The 21,329-nt window shown below is 41.6% G+C and overlaps 1 protein-coding gene across 6 annotated transcripts in view; it reads left to right on the forward strand.

Annotated features, from left to right (window-relative positions):
• LOC116828831 (KAT8 regulatory NSL complex subunit 1-like) overlaps nucleotides 1-21,329 on the forward strand; it is a 156,603-nt gene that overhangs the window by 82,969 nt on the left and 52,305 nt on the right. For all 6 annotated transcript variants that reach the window (XM_075062132.1, XM_075062134.1, XM_075062130.1 and 3 more), the window contains one exon: nucleotides 10,762-10,889. In XM_075062132.1, coding sequence (XP_074918233.1) covers nucleotides 10,762-10,889 — 128 coding nt within the window. The remainder of the gene's footprint in view (nucleotides 1-10,761; nucleotides 10,890-21,329) is intronic.

The raw sequence follows: 21,329 nt of genomic DNA on the forward strand, positions 1-21,329 counted from the left end.
TTTTTTGCTCAAACATGAGAATTCAAGAATAGTCCAGACGGAAGACAGGCAGTCGTTAAGAAAGAAGTATGAAATAAAAAATTCTACCAACCTGAAGATCCTGCGTTTTCAAACATGTTCCTTTCATCATCTTCAACGCAGCTTCCTCCTGAGAAGGAACATATCTCATTATATCGTTTCATTCGGGCAATCAGGCCTTGCATTTCTTTGCTGCACTGTTTGCATTTTGCATGCATGCCACTCTTAACCCACAGGTAGAGCAACTTCATTAAAATATTCCGAAACTGGGTCTGTCTTATGGCCTGCTGCCATTATAGGTTTTCCCTTCTAGTGAGAGAATGGTATGGTAGATCTCAAATCAATGAAGGCTACACTCAGAAACACCTCAAGACTTGTGGAATATGCTGCTCAAACAGTTTCACTTTTGTTTCTACTGCCTGTGCCTCCGTTCTCACCTTTATCTCCAGACTTCTTCTCCTTGTCCAGATCTATTCCACTCCAAACAATCTTCTATTCATTGAACATTTTGAAACTTTGCACATTTAGAGAGAGGAAAGGGATTGACTCTGTGTACACAAATTTGCAGAGGGAGAGTAGGGTTGAGGTCTGTTATTTCTTATCTCTTATTTATTTATTTAAAAACCATTTTTGCTGTTAACAAACCTTATCTCTGGAAAGACAAATCCACAGTTTGAGAATTGAAAACTAAGCATTTCTGATGTTATCTGCTAGACTGCGCACTGAGTCCCATTGGGTAGATAGAAAGATTAATCTAAATAATTTATACAGAGGCCCCTGGAATCCCATAAGATTGGGTCCCTAATCCATGAACTATTAGAACTCATTTACAAAACTTTTATTAAATGTTGCGTGAATATATTCTCATACTATAGAATTAGAATTTATAATCCTTATTCCATGATGAGATATCTTTGAGCTATAATGTATCTTTATTAAAACGATCTTTAGATAGGTATTTTCCTCAAAAAGCATTTTATCAAAAAATCCAATTTAAATAAATAAATAAAATCAGAATTTTTTTATTTAATAAATGTTTATCCACCCTGCTGCTTAGTCAAATGTATTACAGAAGTTAAGTATATTACACTAAAACCTACGTTTAATCAGCCAAACTTGTAATCTTATTTAAAAAGAAATCAAGTTAGTTTGACAGGATCTATTTCTCATAAATCCATTGATTGGCATTAATTACATCACCTTCCTTTAATTCTCTAAGAATCGAGTCCCATGTCAGCGGCTCCATTATCTATCACAGGATCAGTGTCAGGCTGACAGGCCTATAGTTACCCAGGTCATCTTGTTTCTTTCTTAAATATTGGCACAACACTGACTTTCTTCCTATCTTCCAGAACTTCCCCAGTGTTCCAAGACTTATTGGAAATCAACTTTAATGGTCCAGCGACTCCACAGCCAGCTCTTTTAGAACTCTTGGATGTAAGTTTACTGGACCTGTGGATTAAAAATGTCTAAATTTAATACCTACTATTTAACATCCTCCTGAAATATTTAATGGTATAGAGAGTGTTGTTATATTGTATGACTATATCATCTGGTTTTTCCCCCAAATACAGAACAGAAATTTACTGAAAATTTCTGCCTTTTCTGCATTGATAATTCTACCATTTCCACTTCGTAGTGGACTAATACCATTCCTGTCTAGTAATGGACCAATATGTGTTCCTAGTATACTTAAACACCTTATTGTACTTAGGTAACTCTCCTGGCCATAGATTTCTCCTTGACCCCCTTTGCTTCCCTTACCCATTTTCTACAATTCCTGGCTTCTCATTTGTATTTATTACATTTAGCTTCCTCTTTCTTCCCTTTTTTTAAAAATTTATACCTACCTTCACGTCCCCTCTAAACAAGATCAGTTTTTTAACTGGTGTAGCCTGCTTGCTCAGTTGTGGGATTGTGGCTTTTTGAGCAACTACTGAAGTGTTTTTCCGATTACATTCTTCCTGCAAGCAGACTTGGCTCATACTTGTTTATGAAATTGACTGTTTTAAAGCACCAGGTATATATGTCACTTGTCTGATCTTTATTCTGTTTTCACATTATAAATATCAAGTCATGATCACTTGTACCGAAGGTACCATTAATTTTAGTTTTGTGATCAGTTTCTCTTTATCTGTCAAGATAAGGTCTCATATAGAATTCTTACTTTTTGAGTTAAGAAACTGTCATCTGTAATTAGAAATACCAAGGCTGTTTTAATACTGGCAGCATGAGACCTCCAGCATATGTCATTCAAAGTGAAGTTTCCAATGACCACACAGCTTTTTTTAATACATATTAATGAGGTGCGTAAGGAACCAGTCACTCTGTTCCTTAGTGTGATTTGGTGGTCTGTAGCAAACACCAGCTAATACCCGATCTTGTGCTTTATCTGTTAGAACATCAATTCATGAGAATTCAAAATCATTCATAGAAAGGAGTTTCCTCCTGAATATAACTGGCAAGGATGGGGTCAACAGAAGCTGTCTCAATGCAGGCTCTGGCTGCTATTTCCAAGAGCAGCATTTTAAGTTGAACTACAAGGACTCACTGGTTGAAATTCTATAGGGCGTGTAATTCAGAAGGTCAGATTAGACTATTATAATGGTCCCTTGTGTCTTTAATCTATGCAATAGTATTATTCTCATTTTACAGATAGGTATGTGAAGCAGAGAAGTGAAGCAGCCTACCTAATGTCAAACAGCAAATCTCTGGTAGATTCAGGAATAAAACAAGTATTTTGTCCTAGTCACAAGACCATTCTTTCTCCTTCCTGAATAATCAGGAAACATCAAGTATCAGGGAGTAGCCGTGTTAGTCTGTATCCACAAAACCAACGAGGAGTCCGGTAGCATCTTAGAGACTAACAGAATGTAATCTGTTAGTCTCTAAGATGCTACCGGACTCCTTGTGGGTTTTTTCAGGGAACATCTTTACCAGGGAATCAATTATCTGAAAGTGTGAGAGAGAGAGAGAGAGAGGTGTGCCATCTTATGTCCCTGAATACTCTCATAATAAACTTCTTTGATATTTTTATTCACATTTGATTTTTCTGCCATCAGAAGTTTGAGCCAGCAAATCTGCTAATTTGCAAATACATTTGATTTTTCACTTAACTGAGTGGAGAGTTAAATGCAATGTCAATGAATCTGCCTTCAGTTGTAGTTTTACATTGTTACAGTTTTCTGTGCTACATCGATAGTCTTTTTTTTTTTTTTTTTTTTTTTTTTTATCTCTGAGTTTATCCAGTGGAACAAAATGTATTATGGATTCATCACCAGACTGGTAGTCAGGAACTGCTGCACTTTAACCCCAGCTTTACCACCTTTCACTGTAGCGCTGGAAAAAATTACTAAATCTTTCTCCATTTTTCCATCTGTAAAATGGGAGTGGTTGTACTTGCCTGTCTCAGAAGTGTAGTGGGAATTCAATTGTGCTTTGCTCCGCACATTCATGTGCCAGTCCTTTTCAACGTATACATGGAGCCATTAGGTGAACTGGTCAGAAAGCGTGGACTCAAGTGCTAAGAGTGAGGGAGAGACAGCTCTATCTATCGTTTACTGCATCTGACCACACCACTACTACCAACAGCTAACTTAACGAGCCTTTATTCAGGACAATGGTTGATTTTAATACAGAATGTCTTTAATATTAGTTTCTCTACTTTGAAAAAGAACAAAAGTCATCACCATTTTTTGTTTTAAATCTTTCTTTATCAGCAGCACTGATAGGAATTGTTATAGTTCCTCAAATACTATGTAGATTAATTGCATACTAAAGGGCAGCCATCTCATTGTTTGTAATATCTGGCCACAATATTTGTATTGTATATTTCTTGGCAATTGAGTGAAAGTAATTTTTAAAAAAAGGTCTAGAAAACTCCCTACCAGATTGTTTCATAGCCAGTATGAAAACATCTTTCAGCTCGAGTGAATTCCATCAGATAACTGTTCAATGGCCTTCATAAAATGAGTCTGTGGTCTTGGGCCAAAACATCACCTCACTTGATACTACTGAGTCCCTTCTTTGACAGTCTCCAAAGAGAGGCCAAAGGCTGTGGAGAGTGAATTGCCCTTTTCCCTTTAAAGGCGCTCCATTCAAGTCACTGGTGGTAGAGTAGTGAGGGGAAGCTTGTACTCCTGCTGCTTGCATTGTACTTGATCATCATCTTCAAGAGGTGTCCCTGTGGATGCTCTACTTCGAGATGCACATGCACACTTGAGCCCTGGATTAGAGATTTTTCTATTAAAAGTGTCTGTCTGGCCCACGTGTGCTTTATGCAACCTCATGCTGTGCTCCAAGAGCATATAGGGCTGCACAGGCGAAGCTGTCAGTTTCTTTTCTGTCACCTCGACCTGAGGTGGAGCTCTAGCATGTTTGCCTTGTGTGTGTGTCAGCATGTTTTCTAGTTGTTGTTTAGTTAGTTTAGCATTTCTAGTCAGTTGTTGTTATATAGTTGTGAGACGTTTCAGTTTTTCCTAACCTCTCCTCCCCTCTGGGGAGCTTATTTGACATGGAAAGGCATGCCTGGCTTGCCAGGTTTCAAATCCTGCCTTTCTTGTCAGGATGCTGTCCCAGTTAGCGATGGCCATTCTAAGTGTATCCATTGCTTGGGAGAGTTCCATATCTCCCAAAAGTGTAGCTTGGAAGAATTGGGGAACAAAAACTGAAGCTGCTACTCATAGAGCACTCTCTTCGACCAGGCTCCGGTTCAGGTTAGAAGACAGAAACTCAACCTCTCCCTGTTTATCAGTCTCCACACAGTGCCCCTTTGACTTTGGCTAAGGTCTCACTTAAGAAATTAAAGAGATCTGAGGACTCAAAGTTCCAAAAAAGTGGAGCTACAGTATCCCACCACAAGGAGCCAACTCCCAAGAAGTCCCAATCTGCTGCAAGGTCTGTGATTTCTGAGACCTTGATGTCTCGACTTGGTACCGTGGAGGGGAAAGAGACTTTCTCTGGTATCAGCGGAGTAGGGATATTCTGGAGCACTTCAGAGAAATGTGGCATCAGCAAGGCCCTGGTACCATTTGCCTCCAGATAAGTACAGTTTATTTCAGACTTACCGATGATACCTTCCCATTTGGCCCCATCGGTACGGACAGATTTGAAGCATACACCTTCATCCCCAGTGCCTTCAAGCTCCAAACTATTGATACTGCCCAAGTCAACTGCTGAGTCGGTACCAACCCACTTGGTACCACAGGAATTCTGTTACACCAGGGACTTGTCAGCGTTAGACAAGCTGGAGTGCTCCCTGTTTTTGGGTACCAGATGACTCTTGGTACTTAAACCCCCGTCTCCAGATTACCAGTGCTTCCCAGTACTGCAGGATTCTACACTCTTAATCAGTGTCCTTCTTACCATTTTAGGAATCCATACTTTGATGAAGACCCCTCCCCATGTCACAGATGGAGGACTCTGTCCTAGGTACTACCTTCTCTCCTGTATGGGCCTCTACAGTGGACATATTGGCAGCAATTTACCAGATCACTGATTCCACTGCACCAGGAAACTAGGGTCACTGTCTCTTCCACCAAACCTCCAACATGAGGAGACGTTTGAGGAAGTAAAAAGCTAGGGTGGACAAAGAGGCTACCCCTTAAACTCCTATTTCATCTTCATCTGCAGACAAGGCAGTCATTCCATCATTGAAGATCAACGATTTTTGTCGATTCTAGTACCTCTTGAAGAGGGTGGCGGACATTCCCTAGATACTGTTTGAGACTGACGTCACAAACTCCTGGACATTTTGCAGTCAATGACACCCACTCAGTTTGCGCTATCCATTAATGAAGCACTTCTGGATCCAGCAAAGACTGTGTGCCACCATACCACCAACTGGTAAATTGGCAGATAAGAAATATTTTATATAGCCCCTCCCCCACTCCTCCCAGAGACTCAGATTTTTTCATTTTCCCACCCCTCACCAAATTCTCTGGTGGTGGATACTGTAAATTACTCCTTGCCTACTCCTTATGACAAGGTCAGAAAAGGTTAGACCTTTTTGAATGGAAAGCCTATTCATCTGCAACCCTCCAATTTTAAATCACAAACTATCAGGCAATCATGGCCAAGTATGACTACATAAATTGCAACAAGTTCACATCCTTTATTGAAAACCTTCCCAAGGAGCATAGAGAACACATCCAGGCCATCCATCTCCACCTTCTGACAAACAGAGGCTAGGGACACCATTCCGTACCTATCTTGGCTAATAGCCATTAATGGACTTAACCTCCATGAATTTATCCAGTTCTCTTTTAAACACTGTTTAAAGACAACCTCCTCAGGTAAGGCTTTTCACAAGTTGACTGTATGTTCAGTGGTTCTGTGAAAACCAGAGAACTGAGCCAGGTGTAATCTCTGGACAGTCTGAGACTTGCTAAATCTCCTCTTCTTTGTAGGAGTGTATATGCGCAGACACCTCGATGTGGCCCTGGAATCCTTCAGCATGTGCAGGAACTTGTTCACAGTTCCTGAGAAGAGCATCTGACCATCAAACTGGAGGTCCTCAACAGTATTCCGAACCTCTCTTGGGAATCCCAAAAACTGCAGCCATGACACCCTGCGCATGACAATTGCTCTGGAGATGAATCTAGCAGCGGCATCTAGGGATGCTTGGAGAGAGATTTTGGCTAATAACTGACCATCCTTAAGTCTCAGACTGTCCAGAGATTACACCTGGCTCAGTTCTCTGGTTTTCACAGAATCACTGAACACAGTCAACTTGTGAAAAGCCTTACCTGAGGAGGTTGTCTTTAAACAGTGTTTAAAAGAGAACTGGATAAATTCATGGTGGTTAAGTCCATTAATGGCTATTAGCCAGGATGGGTACGGAATGGTGTCCCTAGCCTCTGTTTGTCAGAGGGTGGAGATGGATGGCAGGAGAGAGAACACTTGATCCAATTAACCGTACTGTTAGGATTCACTCCCTCTGGGGCACCTGACATTGGCCCAACACTGCTCCAGCAGACAGGAATAACTGGGCTTAGATGGACCTTGGTCTGACCCAGTACGGCCTTCTTTTGTTCTTAATCCTTTTCAAAGGGGGAAAAGGGCGGGGGGGGGGGGGGCGGATTCCAGATGAAAAGAGCTTCCCACCATCCTTCAGCTAGTACCCAGTCATCATCAAACTTGCTGTTTTGATGGGTTGATTGAAGGCTCAAATCCTCCCTTGCTTGTAGTTTGCAAGCTGCAACCTTATGCTCACTTCATTTTTGGAGACCATCTTTCCCATTTCCAGCAGGCCTGGTGACCTATTACAACAGATAAGTGGATCATGGAGGTTATATTATTGGACTACATTATCCTCTTCATATCTCTCGCTACCATCTTCCCCATCCCTCTTCAGGGTCCCCTGACTAGCCCCTGACCCTTGTCTCAAGACTATATTTAGTCAAGGAGGACATTCCCTCTTTTATTTAGGAGCAGTAGAACCAGTCCCATCCCCTTCGAGTAAAACCCTTTCCCTCTCTATGTATTTTCTCGTGCCAAAGAAGGATGGAGGGTGGAGACCAATTGTAGATCTAAGACAACTGAACAAATTTGTAAAATCTCAAAAGTTCCTGATAAGTGGAGCCGGTCACCATAGGTTCAAACAGAGGTCCTAGCAGGTATCTAAGTACCACATTGACATCCCAAGTCAGAGAAGGATCCGTAACAAAGGGGTAAAGATTCTCCAAACTCGTAATAAATATCGAGGACATATGGTGCACAAAAATAGAAGACCCCTTAGTGGGGAATGAAAAGCTAATATCATGACGAGGTGAACCTAATAGATATAACTGATCCAGTTTTTGTAAGTTTAGTAGATAATCTATGACAACTGATAGTGGGGAAGTTTCAGGCACAAAGTGGTGATGTTCTTGGAACCTCTTCCATTTTTGAAGGTAAGTAATTCAAGTTGACTCCCTTCTACTGTTTGCAGCTCCTATGTCATATGGCAGCTTGCACCTTTGTGATGGGGCATGCAAGATTGTGCCTCCATTGCTTTGAGGCCTAGTTCAGGAGGGCCTATTCATCAATCAGAGACAGCTTGGACAAACAAGCAGGTTCTGGTTTTCTCTCCAGGTGAAGTCGTCTCTGGATTGGTGGAAAGATCAATGCAATGTCTGCACAGGTGTCCATTTCTCCTCCCAGCTCCAACAATAACTGTGACAATGAATGCATTGTTGTGACGGTGGGGAAACCAATCTCTATATCAATGTGTTGGAACTGAGGGCAGTCAGGAATGCTTGTCTTCAGTTCCTACCCCTCATCAAGAGCAAATCAATCAGAATCATGATGGACAACGTGGCTTGCATGTTCTATATCAATAAACAGGGATGCACAAGATCGGTTTCCCTGTGCACAAAAGCTATAAAGTTATGGAACTGGTGTATAGCCCATCAGATTTAGATCTCAGCCATTTACCTTCCTGGAATCCGGTATGTCACACCCAGTATGCTCAGCAGATACTTCTCCCAGGACTAAGAATGGGAGTTGAACTCTCAGATCTTTCATGGGATATTCCAGAGGTTGGGACTTCCACAAGTGGACCTGTTCACCACATCCAACGCAGGAAGTGCCCTTTATTCTGCTCAAGAAGTAGTCTTGTTCACCTTTCTTTGGGAGACACCTTTCTCCTTCCTTGGAAAAAGGGTCTGTTCTATGCATTCCCTCCAACACAACTAATTCCAAGAATGATGAACAAGATAAGGCAGGACAAAAACAGGGTTATCCTCATAATGCTGATCTGGCCGAGGTAAGCTTAGTAACCTTACCTGCTTCACCTGTGTGTCCAACTGGCACTCCTAACTTCTGACTCTCCCTCATCTCCTCTCCGAGGATACAGGTCATGTGCTTCACCCCAACCTAGGGGTCATCCATTCTCCAAGCATAGCTCCGAGATGGTTCACAGGATTAGACTCCACCAGCTTGACAGGAGTACAGTAAGTAATACTAACTACACAGTAGAAGCAGCAGAGAATCCTGTGGCACCTTATACTTGACACCATACACCTGATACTTGACACCATACACAGTAGAAAGGAGTCAATTCAAATTACTTACCTCCAGAAATGGAAGAGGTTTCAACCACTGGTGTCATGGTCAATGCCTTGTGCCTGTGTCTCCATTTGAATCTATGATGACCTGCTCCTTGTTTCACTTTTCTGTGAAGACACCCTTTCTAGTAGCTATCATGTCAGCCTGCAGGTCTGGAGAAATTGGAGCCTTGATGTCAGGACCCCCTCTACCCCCCAATTTACAGGGTTTTTTTTGTTTTTTTCCCCCAAGGACAAGGTCTTTCTATAACTGCACCCAAAGTTCTTTCCTAATGTTCTCTCAGATTTCCAACTTAACCAGTCTATCTGCCAATATTATTTCCTAAACCACATAAATCTCAGCAGTAGACTTCCCTTCATACATGAAATGTACAACGGACTTTTATCTAGATAGGACAAAGTAATTTCAGAAATCACGTAGGCATTCTGTCTCCATTGCAGAAAGATCAAAGGAGTTCACAGTCTCTTCACAGAGACTGTTGAGATGCATCTCTGGGTGTATTACTGCTTGTTATGATACAGCTGGTGCTTTGCTCCCCAAAAGATTGTAGCACACAGTACAAGATCACAAGCAGCTTCCACAGTTAGTCAAAAACCATTCCAGTGTCTGAGATATGCAGAGCTACTACATGGACTTCAGTGCATATCTTTTCTGAACATTATGCTTGGTCCACACTCTCAGATCTGATGCAGTACTTGGATCTGCTGTACTGTCTTCAGTCTTGGACTTGATTCTTAAGTTCCCTCCTCCCTATGAGGATACAGCTCCGGAGTCACATGGAATGGAGCACCCATAGGGACACTAATCGAAGAAGTAGTAAAGGTTACTCACCTTGTGCAGTAACCGTGGTTTTTCAAGATGTTTCCCTATGGGTGGACCTGCCCTTCTTCGCCCCTGCTTTGGACTGTTCTTGTTGGACATTCAGATAGAGAAGAAACTGAGGGCAATTTGCCCGTGCAGCCCTGCATACCCTAAGAGTGTGGCATGAGCTTGTATGGTGCGTATGCGCAAGCTGAACAGACACTGCTGATGGAAAGAGGCACATGCACACCTGAAGTGGAGCATCTATGGGGGGGGGACACATCTTGAAGAACTACAGTTGCTGCACAAGGTGAGTGACCTTATTTTTCGCTAGCACTAAATTCACATAAAATGTAGATGCATGCACACATCAAGCTTTAGGTCTGAAAGCTTAATGTCAGAGTCCAAGGTCCTTTTACAGTGTTTCAGAATCATGTCCAGTAAGTATATAAATGTGCCCCTAGACTACCAGATATTCTGGATTGATGCTAGGATTTGGCTAAAGTTTTGGAACAGTTGGTATAAAACACAATTTTTGCTACACCAAAGCTGCTCGTATTCCAAGTGAAACTGGCAAGCAATGAAAGTGGTTTCCAATTTATAGATCAGAGGACTAGAAAAATGTAATTGACAACTTTTTGTAACATGTAAGAATGCAATTTAAAATCGCTGATATTGGGTGATTTGAAGAATCTTTCTTTGATCCTTGAATCAAAGTGAATGGAAAGAAACTGTAAATAATTGATTGCACTGGTACTGCCTAACTATGTTCAGCATTATTTTTAATTGCAAAATGCTACTTAGATTGATTACTTTTTTTCCTCCCCATCCCTCTTCAAAGTTCATTCTTTCATCAAGCTATCCTGAGTTTGAGATTTTATTTTTCTCTTGCAGAGGTCTCGTCTTACACAGTCTTTAGGAAACTCTATGTGTCAAAGTCCCTCCTGTACCCCCATCAGTGGGTCTCCAGGACCCCCAAAAGCCTGCACATCACCTCACCAAGTCAACGGAAAAATTTACTGGTTAGTTCTTCTTTTCTTATAGGTTGACCAATCTCCTATTTGGGATTATTCTGAGTCATTTTTATAATTAAGACTTTTGTGATAGTGGCTGAGAATGTGATCATAGGTGAACCCTTCTCTCTTTGAATACAATTAATGATGTAAGGAACCCAAATAAATACACATGCCTGATGGGGGAGAAATATTTTTGAAGATAGATATTAGGTTATATATTGCAATATACATTTTGTATCTAAAAATAGTTTATAATGTTGCATATTTTGCAGAGTATTTGGTGCAGTGTTACATAGAGCTTTGTCTTCTTTTAATGTATGGATGGCCAGTGCTGCCCACAAATCCAAATGCATTTAATTTTTAAAGGTAACCGACAAAGGTTCTCTCTCTCCCCTCCCTTAAAATTGGATTTGTGACCTTTTTCCCCATTTTATCACGTATAAAGAGAGCCTGAAAGACACTTTTTTTTCTGCTTGTATTTCAGCCATTGAAATATCAGAAATCAATCCTGTCTTCCCTAGCGATATTGAATGACCTCTTGGGCCTCAGGCTGTTCAGAGCTCTCATACCGTAATTAAAGTAGTGGGGAAAGGGTACTGAATGTTTAACACACTCTTCCAAACAAGTGCTTGCTAGATATGGGAGTTAAACCAAACCAAAACTTACGTAGCCTATAGGAATCTTCTCTCAGCTGCCCAAGTGTGTGTCTTTGTGATGTCATTAATGTAATTCGTTCTCCAGTCACTTTATTCTTTGGTGAGGGCCAAGTTACTCTGTCCCCTAAAGTCCATGCGCTCGGAGTGAAAAGTTCACAGACGAGGCAAACGTTATGGTCTGTACAACTCAGAATGAGCCTCTTTATTAGCAAAATTTTAAATGTCATTTTAAAGACAGATTTTTTTAAAAAACTAAATGCATCTATGAAACCTTCTGTCTGTTGTCCACTAACTTATCACTCAGTGTATTCCTCCGTGACCTGTCTCTTCTCTTCTCCCTTGTCTTCCCTGCTTATGTACCTGCCATCTGCACGCACACTTTTTTATGAATGTTTCCTACCTGCTGCTCCACTTTGAGAGTCATTCCTATCCACCTTCCCTCTTATATATACCACTTGATCATTTCCCTCCCCTTTTTTCCTTTTCCCCCACCTCTGGGGATTTCTTTACTTATTCTCTGCCTCCAGTTCTCTGGAGAGTGGGCAGTTTAGAAGCAGCTGCTTTCATTCATTTGATCCTGTGGGGTCAAGCCAGTGGTGGCAGCAGAGAAGAGTGGGAAGCCTGGAAAGAAGTCTTCTTTGGCTCAGCCTCAGACAAGGCTAGGTAGGCAGCAGAGGGAGAAAAGGGGCCTGCTCCTGTGAACTCAGAGACAGGTTAGGGAAGACGGGAAAGGACCCTCCTTTCAGTGTGGCCTGTAAGGCGCTCTGACCAATGCTGGTGGAGAGAGGAGGATCTCTGCTGCCTGGTCCCAATCAGGTGCAAGCTACCTCCCCAGCTCTCTGCCAGCGCTCTTTGACCTACAGCAGGCAGGCAGCTATGGGTAATAGGAAAGAGTTTAGGGGCTGGATCTGGGCGGCCGGCCATGTGTTTGAGACCAGTATTGACAAGACCTGAATTTCTAATGTGAAAATGTTTGGTTTTGTTTTTAAATAAACTGAACCATTTTTCAGGCCTTTCATCCTTTATAAAGAAGCCCAAAATGGTAAAAGACTAATATTTTTCCTTTGCTGGTTGCCTGACTATGGAGGTTCATCCTGTGAAATGTATTTGTCTCAGCGTGCAGTGCTCCACCTTGATTCAAGTTGCCTCTGCTAAAATACAAATAGTTCTTACTGTAACCTCTTTTGATGTTGCAGTTAGCACCATTTTATGCTAATTGGATACACCATTCAGTTTCTGGCAAATTGCTAATTAAATCCTCATTTGGGGAAAGTTTGAATGCCTGTTACTGTTACTATGAGGATTACACATTTCTTGGGTTATATTTTAGTTGGTGCTCTGAATGAGGTGGGATGCATTCCATTTTCAGGTGTAGCTGCTTACAATACAAGTTGCCAGTTTTCCATTGATGCTTAGTTTTAATAAACAGAATTATTTGTTCTATTGATTGCTAATTTTATTCAAAAGTGCCTTAAGCTTGCAGGTGTTACTGATGCAATTGGATATATCAGACCATATTTTTTGAATATGCATACCTTTAATGTAGGGTTTGCTGCACAGATGCAAGGAAAACCTCCAAGTTTGAAAGAGCAACTAACTGCTTTACACTGTGTAGGGCTTTATTGCTGAGCACCTCTCTAGTGGTGCCTAACTTGCATATTGGTGGTTGGAACAGAAATGAGATGAAGATAATTCTTTACAATTGTGAGAACCTTTTTATTCCAATTCTCAAAGCACCTTACAGTTACTAGTTGTCCTAGAAGCTGCGTGAGGTAGATAAAGCATTTACAGAGAGCACTTCCTGTGCCATTGAAACATGACAGCTGCATAACAACATACAGCAATGCTATAGTTTAGGGTGGGAAGTAAAAACCAGTACAGAAAGTAAGGCAAATTCAAGAAGCAACAGTGCATCTCGCAGCCATCTCTGCTTTTCACCTGTCCATCCAAGGACAGATAGTGTATTCCCATGACATGACAGTCAGATTCTTGAGAAGACTTGAGAGACTCTTGCCGCAGGTGTGGGCTCCTGTCCCACAGTGGGATGTTAACTTGGTCCTCTCTAGGCTCACTGTTAGCCTTGGTATTGCACCTGGGCTGCTATCATGTTGAAAACTTTTGTGAATACCCTGGGTGGTGTAGCAAGCCCAAAGGGGAGTGCACATGTCCATTCCACAACCTGCCCTCCTTCCCCACTGTCAGTTTCCGGCAAGAGGGAACTGAGGGTGGGGGGAGCTGGCGGTGCCCCTTATACCATGCCGTACGGGACGGGCACCACTCCAGAGGGCACCAGAGCCAGTTCCCTACAGATACTGCTGAGGGAAGAACTTTGAGCACTGGTGCACGTGGCAAGTGTGCACACCTAATATGGAATGGACATAAGCAACACATCTCGAAGAACACCAGTTATGAAAAAGGTAACTGTAATTTTGTCTTAATCCCCTCTTCTGACAGCCACTTGGAGGTGGTGATTTCAGGTTCATCTCCCCAAATAGTGAGCCTTACTGACCTCATATCTCAAGTCTATCAGAACTTTGGAGAGAGTCTTTGGCCAGCTAACAGCACACTGGGATGAGGATTTCTTGGGACAAAATCACTGTTAGAGACTTTGCAGAAATGAGGGGAGATCACATGAAATGAGGGGTTCAGATGCCAACCAGGTGCATATAAACTAGTAGGTGACTTCTGGTGCTGAGTATGTAGAAGGGCAGGAAAATACAGGCCCCAAGGAATTGTGGGAAGGCATTGCAGGGACTATAAGAGCCAGAGTTTTGAAACCCAGTTTTCAGCCTGTGTCCAGCCTGCCAAGTGGGTGTGTTAAAGTGAAATCCAGACTCTAACTTATACCTCCACCTGGTTATGCAAGCCTGGATTCAAATCACACACAAGCCCACATGAAAGATTTGTGTGTGGACAGTAGGGGAGGTTTGTGCTAAAACCCAAGTAATAGCCCAGACTACCCTGTCAGAGAGATGCACACTATCTACTGAATCTCCAGCACCTCTTTCTGCAGTACTTTGCTATTCCTTTCATACAAGTACTGACTGGATCTGACTTTGCTTAGCTGAGATCAGTACAAGATGATATGACGACAGGCTTCAAGATGTCTGCATTCTGTAGTGTGAGCACATATTTCACACGCTTGTTAGAGAATGGATATTTCATTTAATGAATCACTGATAGTTGCTTATGCAGCTTGTGAGTTGGGCCTACAGTTGTACTCTCCAATAATGGCAGCAGCATAGCACATAAGGAGCTTTAAATAGAGGTGTTTAAGACTACGGAGAAGTAAAGAATACAGGCCATTCTGGGTAGAAGTGATCCTGTTCGTAATTCTGCATGGCACCACAATAATGTGTGAGTAATTTCTAACTCACAGTGCTTGAAAATACAGCAGTGCCCTCCAAGCAGGAATATTTCTAATGTTCTAGAGGTAAAGGACTAAGCAGTTGTACTTCATCTTATTTTAGACAGTTTCAAAGGGAAATTAACAACATTTCTGCCACTCCTGCCACCATCTTTGCCACTTACAGGCTTTGCAGCAGAAGCAGATCTTTAGAGGTGGAATTATCAAAGAACTGTCTTAGTGAACAGATTTGGTGAATGTATTTTAAGCACAAGGGCAGCATGGAAAAGAGCATGGAGATACCTGTGAGAAGCTGATGAAAGGTGTATCAGTGCAAGTGTCACTGGAAGAAATGGCTTTGTGCTATAGGGCCTTGAGAGCAAGGGCAAGAAACTGGAATTAGATATAGAGCCAGTGAAGTGGCATTTGAGTGACTTGAATAGGAGATTAACATGGTAAAAACAGAGAAGAGATAATTTCATAAGCAGCACTTCAGACATAGCTGATGGGTGGAAGAGAAGCAAGGATAATGTCAAGACTTGAGAGGAGATAATTAGGGTGTGGATGAAAGAGAGACAGAAAGGAAGAGGCAGACTAGTTATGCCTTGGACATGGACAAAGGGAAGGAAGCTGAAAATGGCTTCCAGGTTACAAGCCTGTGAGACAAGGAGAATGTTTGAATGTAATGGACAATGAAAGTAGCAGAGATTAGGAGCAAAGAGTGAGTGCTAACTGACCATGTTAAACTTTAGATAATGGTGGGCTGTCCAAGATAAAAACATTAAAGACAGTGAGAGATGCAAGACTAAAGCTATGGATGGTCATGGAATGCTGTTCATATGCAAGTTGCAAAGTATAGCTGTCAAACTTAGAACTACCTAACATTTAAGAGACTAGGTGTATGAGGTAATATCTTTTAGGGGACCAACATCTGTTGCTAACAGACAAGCTTTCAAGCTCCACAGGTCCTGAAGAAGAGCTCTGTGGAGCTTAATAGTTTGTCTCTGTCACCAAAAGAAGTTGGGGGTCACTAAAAGAAGTTATCTCACCTATCTTGTGTCCCTCATATCTTGGGACCAAGATGGCTACAATAACAATGTAACCACAAAGTAAACTTTAAAACCCTTCCAAAATAAACCAGGTGAGATGGATAATTTTGCAGATACCTCATCTGTTGGTGATATGCATTTGTATTGCTCATATATACAAATCTGAATGTTTACTCTGTACATGTCAGTCATGACTGTAAGGTTAAGTCTAGACTTCTCTTTTTAATGTGTTAACTTTCAGTTGAAGTATCCAGTTTTTTTGCAGATTGGTATATTTAAAATAGATATGAGGTTATTTTTCTGATAACTTAAAGTTCAGATTTAAAATGGTTATATGCTACTTAAATCAAAAATTACTTGCATCTTAAATGTTTCTTCCCAATAGCAATACACCTCTACCTCAATATAACGCAACCAGGTATAACATAAATTCAGATATAACGCAGTAAAGCCGCGCTCTGGGAGGGTGGGGCTGCGCACTCTGGTGGATCAAAGCAAGGTAAGTATAACACGGTTTCACCTATAATGCGGTAAGATTTTTTGGTTCCCGAGGACAGCGTTATTTTGAGGTAGAGGTGTATTAACTTTGTATTCATCTTTTCCTGCAAGGGGAAGGAAAAATAACTAATAAAGTGAGAGGGGAGGCATGATTTATATTGCTGCCTATAAATTTAATGGACATATTAACTTTGATAAAGCAAAGAAACTGTACTAGGAATTTAAGTAGCTAGAAATGCTTAATACCAAAAGGAAAGATCAAGAGCCGGAGTAGGTAGTAATGCGTACGTGTGTGTGGTTCCAAGTTCCCTAGAAGCAGATTATAATCCACAATCAAGTACTAAAAAAGGCTCTTCCTTCTTAGCTTGAGATCGCGAGATTCCAACCCAGGGTGGTATGGTTATGGACACAAAATAGGCCTCTGCAACTTTGAGCTGAAAGAAAAATCTCAGTGTGCTGCCAGCAGTAGAGCATTAACCTCTTCACCCAGCCAGTAGGGAAAGCATGACTCCACCCATATATAAAGGCAGTGATGTATATGCACAGGCCTAGAATTAAAGAAGGCACTTCTACGGCAGAGCCACTTACTCATAGATTTTATTGGAAATGTTTAACTATTAATTGAAAAAAGACTGTCTGAATTTATAACTCCAAAAGTGAACAGGTTTTTTAAATGTGAACCTACAAAACTAGCTAAGACAGATTTATCCTTCTCCAGGCATTCCATTTCCTAAAACAAAGCAGATATGTAATAGTTTTTGTTGTTTGGAATTCACTTAATTTTGCATGTGTAGCACTTTCATAAAGTGGTGGTAGGCACCACCAAAAACAACTCAGAATATAATGTACATAGCAATTTAAATTAAACATTTTAAAAGAGCCTCACAGTATTTTGTTCATTATAAGTGTGGGCACAATATTTCTTTTCTTTTCTTCTCTCCCCTTCCATCTCTTTTATGTTTACCTTGTATGTATGTGGATATATAAAAGCTATTTTTCCATATACATTTTTCAAGTGTCCCATTTCAGCTTCATATCTATAGAATTTGCATTGCTAGCATTTCATATGCACTGGAATTAAGTATCGGAAGTACAAATCATTAGAGCTGGGCGAATTTATTTTTCTGTTCAGCCAGCAGACCAAAAAAACGAGGAAAAAAATTTGGTTAGGGCCAAAAAATGTACTGAATTTGTCAGCAAATTGGAAAAGTCTGTAACAGGTCATAACGAACATTTCATTCTGGTCGGCTTCAGAAAACTGGTGTGCATTCATCCCTCTTGTGTAACCTTTAGCCCCCTAGTTAGGGCACTTTCTTGGGATGTGGAAGAACCAAGTTTGAATCCCCATTCTGAAGCAGGAACTTGAACTCAAATCTCTCCCTTCCCAGGTAACCACCATCACCTACAGGCTATTCTAGGGTGGGTTGCTCTCAGTCTCTCCTGATGAAGCTCTGTTCCACTTTGTGTATATACTAAAAATGTTCACTGAAGCAGAGACTTGAATTCAGGTGTCACCCCTGCCATATGAGATCCCTAACCACCAGGCTATAGACTATTCTGCTCTCAGTCTCTCCTGTTGAAGCTGTTCCATTTTGTATCAGAAAGAAGATTTGAATCCACATCTCATACCCACCAGCTGTGTGCCTTAATCACCAGGCTGGAGAGTAGTTTTCTCTTTCTTGCCCAGTGAGTATTTAAGTATTTATACAAAGTGAAACAACTTCAGGAGGAGACGTTGAGAACAACTCACCCCAGAATAGCCTATTGGTTAGGAGGGGAGAGTGTTGAGTTCTGATCACTTCTCCAGAGTGAAAATTCAAACATACCAGGTAAGTACTCTAACTGCTGGGCTAAAAATTATAAGGGACAGTCAGTCTCTCTCTCCTCCCTCCCCCCCCCCCACACAGCTGGGCCTGAAACACATTTTCACAGCCAAAACTAATCAGGTCAAATTGAGAAATACAGTAACTCCTCACTTAACGTTGTAGTTATGTTCCTGAAAAATGTGACTTTAAGCGAAATGATGTTAAGTGAATCCAGTTTCCCCATAAGAATTAATGTAAATGAGGGGGTTAGGTTCCAGGGAATTTTTTTTCACCAGACAAAAGAGACACACAATAAGTTTTAAACAATTTAATACTGGTACACAGTGATGATGATTGTGAAGCTCGGTTGAGGTGGAGGAGTCGGGGGGGGGGCGTATTTTCCAGGGAATGTCTAACTGCTAAATGATGAACTAGCACTCAGCTGAGCCCTCAAGGGTTAACTTCACAGTCTACAAGGCAGCAGGAATGGAGGGAGGGGAGAGAGCATCCCAGACAAAGACACAGAGAGAGAGAGAGAGAGAGAGAGAGTGTGTGTGTGTGAGAGAAGAGATGTGCATTTCCCCTTTAAGTATATTGCTTTGTTAATTAGATCAGCTTGCTGAGACCACAGCTGCTGCTGGCAGCAAGCTCCCTGTGTCCTTAGCCCTGTCGTGTGTCCCTCCTGCTCTGTGGAAGATGGGGTAAGTGGGGGGGAAGAGGGGCACCCTGACATTAGGCCCCCTCTTTTTCCCCTCTCCCCCCGCACAGCAAGCAGAAGTCTCCGGGAGCAGCTCCAAGGCAGGAGCAGGACATGGCAGTGGGGTCAGACAGCTGCAATTGCTAGCTTGCTGGGCAGTTGCTGCACAGGGAACTTAGGGGACCGGGAAGCTGATGGGGGAGGGGTGTGTGGCTGCTCTTCCAGCCTGATTCCAAGTCCCCACCATCTAGCTGCACCAGGCTGCTCTTCCTGCAAGCAGTGGACAAGCAGGTGGCTGCCAAAGACATTAGAAGGGAGCATTGCACAACTTTAAACGAGCATGTTCCCTAATTGATCAGCAACATAACATTAATCGGGAGGACTTTAAGTGAGGAGTTACTGTAGTTTTGGGTCATCAAGCACATTCTGATCACATTGTGAACTTTCCCCAGTGACCTGCTAATAACCTTCCCTATGTCTTGCAGGAAAGCATATGAATAGTACTGAAAGGAAATTGAGTCTCCACATTTATTCAGAGTCTTTCTGAGACAGTTGACCTTACATTGTCAAAGGCAACAAAATATGAACTAGAATCTGGGCTAACAGTATCTAAATCCTTCTCTTTGAAATGTAAGCTCTAACAAACTGAGTTGGAGGTGAAAAGTCTGTGCTTTATCCACTACATATAGAGATGGGTGTGTGTTTGTTTTTTTGATAAATAGTTTAGTCACTGGAAAATGCAGTTACGTGTTTATGGAAAAGAGGGGAATTGCCTGGCTTATATCGTGTAATCACTCATCTGATCTTACCTTTTACCATCCCCAAACAGCTATATATAAAAGACCTGTTAATATTGTAATGACTGCGTTAGACTTTTATGCCTGTGCTTTTTTTCAAGGAATGTTTGTTCTTAATCTTTACATATATAAAACATTAAAAACAAGAAGTGTGGATTTTCCAAGCAGTCATGTGTATTCAAATACAGTTAGTGTTCTGAGGAAGAAACTGATCCAGTGGTCAAAAGGGTAATGAGAGTCTCAGGGTTCCTCATATATGAACATAAAAATGGCCATACTGGGTCACACCAATGGGCCATCTAGCCCAGTATCCTGTCTTCCAACAATATGCCAGATGCTTCAGAGGGAGTGAACAGAACAGGGCAATTTATTGGGTGATCTGTCCCCTGTCATCCGGTCCTATCTTCTTGCAGTCAGAGGTTTAAGGACACCCAAAGCATGGGGATGCATCCATAACCATCTTGGCTAATAGCCATTGATGGACCTATCCTCCATGTACTTATCTAAGGGCTTGTCTACACTGGCACTTTTTTACAGCGCTGCAACTTTCTCTCTGGAAAGTGCCAGTGCAGACAGTGCACCAGTGCTGGGAGCCGTGCCCGTCGTGGAGGTGGGGGTTTTTTTTAGAGCGGTGGGCAAGCGCTCTGCCACAACTACACAAGCCACATTAAAGTGCTGCCGCAGCAGTGCTTTAATGTTGCCACTGTAGACTAGCCTTAATTCTTTTTTAACCCAGTTTATACTTTTGGCCTTCACAACATTCTTGGGCAATGAGTTCCACAGGTTGATTATGCCTTGTGTGAAGAAATACTTCCTTAGGTTAGTTTTAAACCAGCCGCCTATTAATTTAATCAGGTGACCCCTGACTTGTGTGTGTTGTGAAGGAGTGATTAACACTTTTTCCACACCATTCATGATTTGATAGACCTCTGTCATATCCCCCTCAGTCTTCTTTTCTAAACTGAATAATACAAGTTATTTTAATCTCTTCCATACTTCTAATGATTTTTGTTAACCCTTCTCTGTACTTTTTCCAATTCTAATATATCTTTTTTGAGATGGGGTGACCAGAACTTCATGCAGTATTCAAGATGTGGGTGTTCCTTGGATTTATATAGTGACATTATGGTATTTTCTGTCATCTTATCTGTCCCTTTCCTAATGTTTCCTAACATTGTTAGCTTTTTTGACTGCCACTGCACACAGTTCTCTGAAAACATCGGCTCTGTCCACAAGATCTCGTTCTTAAGTGGTAATAGCTAATTTAGACCTCGTCTCTTTGTATGTATATTTGGGATTATGTTTTCCTGTGTGCATTACTTCGCTTTTATTAGCCTTGAATTTCATCTGCCATTTTCCTGCCACTAGTTTTGTATGATCTCTTTGTAACTCTTCATGGTCTGCTTTGGTCTTAACTATCCTTAACTATCAAGGACAAGGTAGGCCCACTGCTCAGTGAGGAGGGAGAAACAGTAACAGGAAACTTGGAAATGGCAGAGATGCTTAATGATTTCTTTGTTTCGGTCTTCACTGAGAAGTCTGAAGGAATGTCTGACAAAGTGAATGCTTATGGGAAGGGGGTAGGTTTAGAAGATAAA

Source organism: Chelonoidis abingdonii, chromosome 2 (genome assembly GCF_003597395.2).
Source record: "Chelonoidis abingdonii isolate Lonesome George chromosome 2, CheloAbing_2.0, whole genome shotgun sequence".
NCBI lineage: Eukaryota > Metazoa > Chordata > Testudines > Testudinidae > Chelonoidis > Chelonoidis abingdonii.